This window comes from Haliotis rufescens, unplaced genomic scaffold, assembly GCF_023055435.1.
Source record: "Haliotis rufescens isolate VD_foot unplaced genomic scaffold, xgHalRufe1.0.p SCAF_6, whole genome shotgun sequence".
In the NCBI taxonomy this organism is placed as follows: Eukaryota; Metazoa; Mollusca; class Gastropoda; order Lepetellida; family Haliotidae; genus Haliotis; species Haliotis rufescens.
Genome location: NW_025964334.1, coordinates 37253941 through 37265423, shown reverse-complemented (window position 1 = coordinate 37265423; position 11483 = coordinate 37253941). Strand labels below are relative to the sequence as shown.

Sequence of the window (11483 nt, the reverse complement as noted above, 5' to 3'; positions counted from 1 at the left end):
GGGCCTAGTACCGATCCCTGTGGCACACCAGCTTTTAACTCTTCTGTGTCAGACAACGTTCTATTTAAACAGATTATTTGCGAGCTGTTACGTTATCAGCCAGCCACTCTAGTAATTCATTGTTTATACCATAACATGACAATTTACATATAAGCCCACTCTGCCATACTCTATCAAGCACTTTTGAAATATCGCAGAATACCACACAATAGAACTCTTTGTTATCGATTGCTTTACACACTTGATTATATAATTCCACTAGTTGGTGGACGGTCGAGTGGCCAGCTTGGAATCCTGATTGGTATTTGTACAGCAACGAATTCTCATGAAAATAATTGTGCAAGTGCTTGAACACAACTCATTCGAATACTTTCGCGATACAGCTTTTCAAAGATATTGGTCTATAATTTGAGGATATCGTTGGCTCACCTTTTTTAATAGTGGCATAACATGAGCTATTTCCTTTGGCTTGGAAATGTACGCGTTCTCAATGAGATATTAAATAATAGACATAAGACTTCACTTACACACACACGATTGGGATACGATTACATGCATCAACCAAGTAATCGAGCCTGACCACCCGATCCCGTTAGTCGCCGCTGACGACAAGCATGGGTTGCTGAAGACCTATTGTACCCCCGATCTTCACAGGTCTCGTCCGATGGCAGATGACCAGATGTTGGAAACACGGAGACATACACCCGAAACGCATGTGTCCAAACTTGTTGTGTCACCTTGGGCAAGTGACTTTGTTCAAATGTGCCTCTGTTCACCCACCTGGGAATGGGTACCCGATATGTGAGGTGGATGTAAAAACCCTCTAGCGCCCATAGACTGCTTGGCTTGTATACCCCCAAGGGAGTAGAGAATGACACCTGGAATGCAAACGGATCCACTGGTCGATGAACAAATGAAACCTGCATTTGAGATGATAATAGTACCTGGGAACCTGTGGAAAATAAATGTATAATGATATAATATAATAAATACATGAATTTTACAACGAATAATAACATATTTTTTGTAACATTTTGCTTGTCTGCTTGTATAACGTTATTTCATATTTTTGTACATGACGTTTTAAGAAAATGGAGACTGCTTCAGTCTCTACATCAGAAGGCCTGTAGTTGTAAGAACATGTAGGAACATTCTAGCTTAGTTTGTGTTTGAAAAATGTGTAATTTGGCCTAATAAGTTCCAATGAAGGCTTACTTGTGAGTGATCCTTTGCGTTAAACAACAAACCAACCAACCAACCAACCAAATAATATTGGAATGTTCTTGAAGTTTTTAAATCATATGGTGGAAGACCTGTGGTTGTGAACATGTAGGAACTTTCTAGTTGAGTTTGTATCAGAAAAATGTGTAATTTGGCCTGATCGGTTTCACGGGGGGGGGGTTACTTCTGAGTGATCCTACGAGTGAGACGACAAACAACTAACAAACAAACAAAATTGAATTGGAATGTTCCAGTAGTTTCTAAATCATACTTGGAAGACATGTGGTCGTGAGTACATGTAAGAACTCTCCAGTAGAATTTGAGCAAAGGGACAGTTGTTACAGGGCTCACCTGTTACTGGCTTACTTCTGAGTGACTTGGTTTCATACACTACCAGGGCGGGGTTTTCACGGACTGGTCGACCTTTCATTATCAAATCCCATTGTCATATCTGTATGTTGTCATTATATTTAAGGAAATCATCTGTGGCAAATTGTTTGTAGTGATAGTTATTGGAGCATTGATTTTGATATTGATTCTAAGTTTTAATACAATTGCTTAATTATACCATTCTGTTGTGTTTTCCATCACATTTCACTCATTTTTTATGTATCAAATACCCGGAGGTTATCTTTAGATCCTGTCAGTCAAAAATAATGGGCAATTTGTATGACCACTTGTTTAGAGCGAAGAAAAGATTGGGATAAACCAACACAGAAATAATGAAAATGTAAATGGGGTTAATTCACAATGAAACATAACAGTATTGGAATGAATGTCAGAAATGGCACCAGTTAGATAAATTGGGAGTGTATAATAACTTCAGCTAAACTATACAGAAAAAACTAGCCAATAACAAATTCATATATACTGAACAAAAAAGTTAGGGATCATGAATGATTTTGGGGATATTTTTATGAAATTGCGATTAGTTTTAACAGCAAACAGATATCCCCCAAAATATTCATTATCACTTACCTTTTCATATGAGTTGGGTAATTGTTAGTCTGTGTGTGTGGGTAGGTTGGAGGTTTCGTGGAGGGTAGTATTACACTAATATGCATCACACTGTGTCATTTATTATAAAAAAAACCCCACTAATACTGCTGTGACAAGAAAGCTTCCATCTGCTTTGCTAGTCATTATTTAATACTAGTACTGAGTTAAGACATAAAGCATTGTCACCGATTAGTCAGTTACAGCCAGCGACAGCAAATCTACGTTTTAGGAATGAGACAGGTGCCTCAGCCGTCTAAGGTCCTGCAATTCGCCGTGCAACATGTGATTGTTGGTTCGAGTCCGCTCGCCCTGATGGGCATGGATACGGTTGTGTGGTATGGGCGGTTTGCTGTCAGGGACTCATGAAGGCATGGGTACGGTTGTGTGGTATGGGCGGTTTGCTGTCAGGGACTCGCGAGGGCCTGGATACGGTTGTGTGGTATGGGCGGTTTGCTGTCAGGGACTCGCGAGGGCCTGGATACGGTTGTGTGGTATGGGCGGTTTGCTGTCGGGGACTCGTTAGGGTATGGATACGGTTGTGTGGTATGGGCGGTTTGCTGTCAGGGACTCATGAAGGCATGCATGGATACGGTTGTGTGGTATGGGCGGTTTGCCGTCAGGGACTCATGAAGGCAGCATGGATACGGTTGTGTGATATGGGCGGTTTGCTGTCAGGGACTCGCGAGGGCATATATACGGTTGTGTGGTATGGGCGGTTTGCTGTCAGGGACTCATGAAGGCATGGATACGGATGTGTGGTATGGGCGGTTTGCTGTCAGGGACTCGCGAGGGCATGGATACGGTTGTGTGGTATGGGCGGTTTGCTGTCAGGGACTCGCGAGGGCATGGATACGGTTGTGTGGTATGGGCGGTTTGCTGTCAGGGACTCGCGAAGGCATGGATACGGTTGTGTGGTATGGGCGGTTTGCTGTCAGGGACTCGCGAGGGCATGGATACGGTTGTGTGGTATGGGCGGTTTGCTGTCAGGGACTCATGAAGGCATGGATACGCATGTGTGGTGTGGGCGGTCTTACTAGGAAAAAGTAAAACCTCTCAAGAGGTTATTACGAGATAGGATGATACCTACAATACAACAGGCAAAAGTGGCAGTAGGTTTACAACTGATGATTCTATTGTCTTTTTGATCAAATTATTTTGGAAAGTTCCTACATGTACTCACGACAACAGGTCTTCTTCCACCATATGATTTAGAAACTTTAAGAACATTTCGATTATATTTTGTTTGTTGTTTGACCTCGTGCCTTCTGCTAGACTGTTGCAGTCTCCATTGTATGAAAGAAAATGTATCAAATAACCTAATACAAGCATACATGTACAATCAAAATGCTACAAAGTATTGTTGTATTCGTTGTAAAATTCCTATAGGAAACAACGTCAGCATCCTGACATCCACAACACCATGGATGTATATTACACCATTTCAAGCTGTATCACAGTGAGTGTTTGGGTGAGTGAGTGATTCTTCATCGACAATGTTTCAGCCAGAAACTGACATACCTGAGAAAATAACCATTTCATATAAAAATATAAGCGAGAAAGCAATTTCCATAATCATACTCACTTCTACGAGAAATCTATTCTAAAAACTTTCTGAGAAGTTGGTTACGACGAACAACATACCAAATTAAAGCAGCAGAATTTCCTTACGACCTGTGACCATGACCTTTAACCCCGCTCTTAGCACTTCAGGGTTATCGCTAACATGTAACATGTTTAGTGCATGATCTTGAGAGTTCATTTGATCAGTGACAAGCGATTCAAGGTATATTCACAATGGCCTCGCGGCATATAAACCAGATATGAAGATGTCATTAGGTGTAATGTGTTTGTTTGGGATTTTTATAACGTCGCATTAAGCAATATTCCAGCCAAGTGAGACGGTCTGTAAATGATCAAGTTTAGATCAGACAATCCAATGATTCACATCATGAACATCTATCCTTGCAAATGGAATAGATGACATGAAATCAACATAGCATGATTGCAGGATGAAATCACCAAATATAACGAGGTTATGACGCAAGTGCGGTCAATAGCCTGTGTATTCGGAATAAAAAAAGTATTCAGCTGGCCTTGACAAGCTAAATACAAAGTGTATATTCCTTTTATACAGCTTAATACAAATTGTTTATTCCGTATACAGCCAAATACAAAGTGTTTATTCCTTATACAGCTAAATACAAAGTGTATATTCATTTTATACAGCTTAATACAAATTGTTTATTCAGTATACAGCCAAAAACAAAGTGTTTATTCCTTATACAGCTAAATAAAACATGTTTATTCCGTATACAGCTAAATACAAAGTGTTTATTCCTTATACAGCTAAATACAAAGTGTCTATACCTTTTATACAGCTAAATACAAAATGTTGATTCCTTATACAGCTAAATACAAAGTGTATATTTCTTTTATAAAGCTAAAAACAAAGTGTATATTCCTTTTATACAGCTAAATACAAAGTTTAATCCTTATACAACTAAATACAAAATGTTGATTCCTTATACAACTAAATACAAAAAGTTTATTCCTTATTCAGCTTAATACAAAATGTTTATTCCTTATTCAGCTAAATACAAAATGTTTATTCCTTATACAACTAAATACAAAAAGTTTATTCCTTATTCAGCTAAATACAAAATGTTTATTCCTTATACAACTAAATACAAAATGTTTATACCTTATACAACTAAATACAAAATGTTGATTCCTTATACAGCTAAATACAAAATGTTGATTCCTTATCCAGCTAAATACAAAGTGTTGATTCCTTATCCTGCTAAATACAAAGTGTATATTCCTTTTATACAGCTAAATACAAAATGTTTATTCCGTATACAGCTAAATACAAAGTGTTTATTCCGTATACAGCTAAATACAAAGTGTCTATACCTTTTATACAGCTAAATTCAAAATGTTGATTCCTTATATAACTAAATACAAAGAGTTTATTCCTTATTCAGCTAAATACAAAACGTTTATTCCTTATACACCTAAATACAAAATGATTTTACCTTATACAACTAAATACAAAATTTTGATTCCATATACAACTAAATACAAAATGATTTTACCTTATACAGCTAAATACAAAATGTTTATTCCTTATACACCTAAATACAAAATGATTTTACCTTATACAGCTAAATACAAAATGTTGATTCCATATACAACTAAATACAAAAAGTTTATTCCTTATTCAGCTAAATACAAAGTGTATATTCCTTATCCAGCTAAATACAAAGTGTTTATTCCTTATACAGCTAAGTACAAAGTGTTTATTCCGTATACAGCCAAATACAAGGTGTTGATTCCTTATCCAGCTAAATACCAAATGTTTATACCTTATACAGCTAAATACAAAATGTTGATTTCATATACAGCTAAAAACAAAATGTTGATTCCTTATACAACTAAATATAAAATGTTGATTCCTTATACAGCTCAATACAAAGTGTCTATACCTTTTATACAACTAAATTCAAAATGTTGATTCCTTATACAGCTTAATACAAAGTGTATATTCCTTTTATACAGCTAAATACAAAGTTTATTCCGTATACAGCTGAATACAAAATGTTTATACCTTATACAACTAAATACAAAATGTTTTTACCTTATACAGCTAAATACAAAATGTTGATTCCTTATATAACTAAATACAAAAAGTTTATTCCTTATTCGGCTAAATACAAAATGTTTATTCCTTATACACCTAAATACAAAATGTTTATACCTTATACAACTAAATACAAAATGTTGATTCCTTATCCAGCTCAATACAAAGTGTTGATTCCTTATCCTGCTAAATACAAAGTGTATATTCCTTTTATACAGCTAAATACAAAATGTTTATTCCGTATACAGCTAAATACAAAGTGTTTATTCCGTATACAGCTAAATACAAAGTGTCTATACCTTTTATACAGCTAAATTCAAAATGTTTATTCCTCATACAGCTAAATACAAAGTGTATATTCCTTTTATACAGCTCAATACAAAATGTTGATTCCTTATCCAGCTAAATACAAAATGTTGATTCCTTATCCAGCTAAATAAAAAATGTTGATTCCTTATACAGCTAAATACAAAATGTTTATTCCTTATACAACTAAATACAAAATGTTTATTCCTTATCAAGCTCAATACAAAAAGTTTATTCCTTATCAAGCTCAATACAAATGTTTATTCCTTATCAAGCTAAATACAAAGTGTATATTCCTTATAGAATATATTTACCTCCCCAAAACGCACAAGTGTGATAACCTCTCATCATGTCATTTATATAATGTTCAAGATATGTGCCGATCAGTTGACACGTGATGGGATTATAGGTGAAGGGTGGCGAAGGCTATATTATTTCTTCGGAAATTGTACACAACAGGGCGGCGCCATTGATACTCGCTCGCATGTGGTAGTTCCCAGAGTGGGTTGTGTTTAACGCCGCTTTTAACAGTATTCCAGTTCTATCACGGCGTGTCAGTTTAATGTGGGAGGAAAGCCCGAAGTGATGCAGGTCATAGACGTTGACCACTTCGGTGAAACCCATGAGCACGGGCATGGTGCTGACAAACCTAGAAACGTAATCAGGGCGAACCGGGATTCGAACCCACAATCAAAAGTTTCCGGCGTGCCCAAGGAACGCAACTTTGCACAGCGAATAGCGGCGTCTTAGAACACTGGGCCACCCGTGCCCCAGGTAGTTCTCAGAATGAGGCTATGAATTTGACCTTGTATTACGCATACCGTAATATATAATCTAACAACTCATTAGATTTTATGCATGGGCACTACAGTACCTAAGGACGGTATTTTCCCGGCAATTAATATTTTACGTTACACGATCAGTTATTAGTCAGTGAGAGTGACAACAGGTTACATGTATATAGTTCCAGTTGAAACTTGTTTTTAGACAGTGGCTTAACTACCATGTTGGCAAAAAGACAATTGCTTTCACATAATTTTTCAAGGTATGTTTGAAAGCACAAAACAGCTTTGTCATATAAACATTATTTTGAAAGTACATGGAGCCTCCGATTGAAATCAAATGAGGTACTTGTGATAATGAATATGTCTTACATGCCTGCATCACTTAAAGATATAGAATCCTATGTAAAGCTTTCCCTGCGCCATCAATATACCATAGATAAAGGGTGAAAAAACCCTCGGAATATCACCGATATCTATGGATACATACTGGGCTCTTATATTATTGAAAGGATCTCCACATATCTGATTGCCATCTATTGGAAACAATGTTATAAGGGTTGAGTGGCTTTCATATGTAAAATAAGTTCACTAATGTTCTTCGGCAATACGTTATGCTGTAAGAAACTCACTCTTGCCCGAAAGGGACAATGAAAATGTAGTAGTGGATGATATACAGAAGGTGGGGTCAATATAAGTTTGTATGTTTGTTGTTTGACGCCGCACTTAGCAATATGAAGGCGGTCTGTAAATAATCGAGTCTGGACCAGACAATCCAGTGATTGACATTATGAGCATCAATCCACGCAATTTGCATCAACCAAGTCAGCGAGCCTGACCACCCGATCACGTTAGTCGCCCTTTACGACAAGCATAGTCGCCTTTTACGGCAAGCAGGGTTTTTTGAAGACCTATTCTAACCCGGATCTTCAAGGGTATAAGTAACGGGGGAAAATAAACATATGACAGAGACCTAATGGAGGTGACGATTGGTGACAGATGTCCAACAAGTCAGTCTAAAAGAGAACATATACCATGTTTAGTTGTTGTATACCGCCGCGTTCATTTATCATAAATAATCCAGTGATGATCACCCGATCCATTTGGTCGCCCCTTACGACCAGTATAAGTTGCTGGTCACATATTCTTACCCAGACTGCCCATAAACGTAGAAAGTGAATTTACAAATTTAATTGCTTACCTAGCTGCAATATTTATGTTCACGCATTGACGTGTAAATGCCATGATCGATGTTAATGAAGCAAACAATTGCCTTGATGTACAAATGTTGATGTTTCATTATATTAAGTTATGTAAATTGTGTGGAGAATGATACTCGTCAACACGACAAATATCACTGTGATGTTAATGAAGTACTTTCAGTTCAACAAATACATTAGTGCAGGTATTTGGTATTCAATAATATATTATAACTTTAAATTTGATGAAGATAATGTTTGTTTTTTTCTGCAAGTGAACATATATATAGATCTGTCTGGGGCATACTGCCTTCAGAGTCTGAGGATAGTGACAATGTCGAAGCTGGAAAAAGTCAAGCAGGAGGTGGTGAAATACGACTATGTCCGTTTTTCACTTTGCGATTTGAATGGCACGAGTCGTGGCCATGTCATCAAAGGTCGTCATGCTGCTAAATATTTGGAACATGGTCTGGCTTTGTTTGAGGGTAACTACAATAACAAGCTGAAAATCAATTGATCTTATAATGTGGCGGCAGTGTGTTTATTTGACTGTTAGTCTCGTTGACTGGCCTATATTGTATCAAACTGTTTAGCTTTAGGAAAATTGAGTTTTACCAAGACTATGGTTTGATGTGTTATTTCCGATGACATGTCCATGAACATTAAGGAGATATATTTACATGTTGTCAAAAAAAGTCTATGCCAACTTCATTTAATACTGTTTGTTAAGAAATTATAAAATTTGACCTATTTGTGTAATTAGCACTCTGCATGTAAGAAACAAAAGCGAAAAGAAAAGATGATTATCTGTTATGTTTTGTACAATATCCTAAATTTAGTTTGGTTTTATTGTAGGCACTTTGGCAGTTGGTCCCCGAACAGAGCATGTGGATTTGAACCATGGGAATAACCACTTCTTTGGCAACATGAATATCTTTCCTGACCCCGACACCCTGAGGCCAATTCCTTGGGCTCCAGGGTGTATGAAGGTTGCTGAAATACTATGCGAGTCTAGGTGGATGAAAGACAACACTCCACAAATGGCATGTCCTCGGTTTGCTGCAAGAAAACAATTTCAAAGATTAGCAGATCTTGGATGTGATTTCTATTCTGGTCATGAAATTGAATTTACACTCCTTGACGAAACATTGCAGCCAGTTAATGATGTTCCTGATGGATACGGCCTAAGGCTAATGAACAAACACAGCAAAATCTTATTTCACTTTGATAAGAACTTTGAAGATTCCAATATTTCTGTTGAAAGATACTATCCTGAACTTGGTCGTGGGATGTTTGAAGCTGTAACAACACCAAAGTATGGAATCGATAGCCTCGATATGGCTTTCAATCTTCAGCAAGGACTTCTAGAAATGGCGGATCTAGAAGGTCTTACAGCTACCTTCATGTCTCAACCTTTTTATAATGAAAGTGGATTATGCGCGCATTTAAATTTTTCTCTCTGGACAAAATCTGGAGAAAACGTGTTCTACGATGCTGATGCTGCAGACAAACTGTCTGTAATTGCCAAACAGTGGATTGCTGGTATCCTGAAGCATAGTAAAGCTCTCCATGCATTCACATCCCCTACAGTCAACTGTTATAGGAACATGAGCTTGTTTTTATTTGCTTCGTCTATCAACTGGGGAATAGAAAATCGCGCCGCATGTATCCGCGTCAAGAACGACGGCCCTTTGAGAACTTACATTGAAAACAGACTTCCCAGTTCTAAAAGCAACGCATATCTCGTGGCTGCGTCTACTATTGCTGCCGGACTGGATGGGGTCATCAAGAAGATGGAATGCCCACCTCCAGGGATAACAGAGCACGATGAACCGCTACCTCGGTCTTTGGCTGAAGCTTTGGAAGAGCTGGAACAGGATGAGGTATTGTGTGATGCCTTAGGGGAGGAACTGGTGACATGGTTTGTCAAGAGCAAGAGAGATGCGGATATCCCCATGTTTGAGGGTGTTGAGACTGATGAGGAAAGATTTGCTATTGAGAAAAAGGCCTACCTATAATCAAATCTTGGTCATGCAACATGTATATTATATCCTCGTATGTTGCCTTTATTTTGAAACGTTTATGATTTATGAAGATATATATGATTTGTGTGTATCCATGGTGTGGTTTCACAGTAGAGGAAATATGCTATACCACAACTAATTATGTTTGGTAACCAAGATATGAATGTATCCAACATACATTATATGAAGAAGACACAGATATAATTATTCAAAAGGCCATATTTCTTCTCGGGTTGTGGATTTTATTACCGAATAATTTGGTAGGTTGAGTTATATCATGATAAGATGCTTTTGTCTTTTATTTGGGTTGACAGGTGGAGGAAAGAAAAAGGCCTGGTATCACCGATTCTGGTCTTTTCATATAATTAAATAAGTGATAGTTAGTTTATGAATTTTGTCTTCCTGTTCTTAAGTGCAATCATTGCACTCATGACAGTGTTTTCAATGTAGCATTTCAGTAAATGCGTGTCACTGGATTTTATGTTCCATCGATCACTTGATTGTCTAGTTTAATTTTCACAGCTATTTTATTCTTTACATCAAATGTAATCTGTTTCGGATGATATTCTTTTGCGTTGACGTCTAATATTTAGAGACCAGTGCCTACAAATAACTCCGTGAATGTAGGATATGATTTGTATTGAATGTAGGAAACTGATTTTTACGGTACCATAGGTGGAAGTCAAAAATGGAATGTTTAGTAAGTATGATATTTAAGCATAAATATGAAGACAAGATATTTTTATCTTGACCTTTATTCGACCTTTTCACTCACTGTAAGAAAAGTCCAACTACACAAGCATGTGTATCATTTGGATAGATGAGATTTCCAAAGCTTAAACAATTGTGTATAGATGAGATAGCCAACACCTAAACAATTTAGTATACATGAGATATCCAGAAATTGTATTTGTATATATTGGTAAAGGGGAATGATTGCTATATGTTGTTATATGAGTGTTCTGTAAGTGCAGAATCGACCAATATTATAAGCACGTTTGAAATAAAACTGATATAGTGGAGTGTAACGTGACTGAAATTTGCTGAGTTTCAATTAGTACTCCACTCTGTGAGCGGGATTTATTACTCTTGCAATGATGTTGACAGGTAAGTGATTGAGGCGTCTGGTACTTTTCCTTGCGCGTTGCACGGTATGTGAGTGGACATTCTTGTCGAATGCACACATCGGATTAGCAGACGGAGGTGATTGCACTGGCGGTGACATCTATTTTATAAAGTGTTGAAATTGGTTTGTGCTGAGCTTGGTTTGGTTTGTACGGTATGCCACTGTCACCAAGTGGACAAGCTCTGG

The 11483-nt window shown here is 37.3% G+C and overlaps 1 protein-coding gene across 1 annotated transcript; it reads left to right on the top strand.

Moving 5' to 3' along the window:
- The first annotated feature begins 8444 nt into the window (after positions 1–8444).
- On the top strand, positions 8445–11204 carry LOC124112243 (lengsin-like). The gene is made up of 2 exons (XM_046472256.2): positions 8445–8632; positions 9003–11204. Exons 1-2 carry the CDS (start codon positions 8482–8484, stop codon positions 10163–10165), a joined length of 1314 nt encoding a protein of 437 aa, XP_046328212.2. The 5' UTR covers positions 8445–8481; the 3' UTR covers positions 10166–11204.
- Positions 11205–11483: the final 279 nt, after the last annotated feature.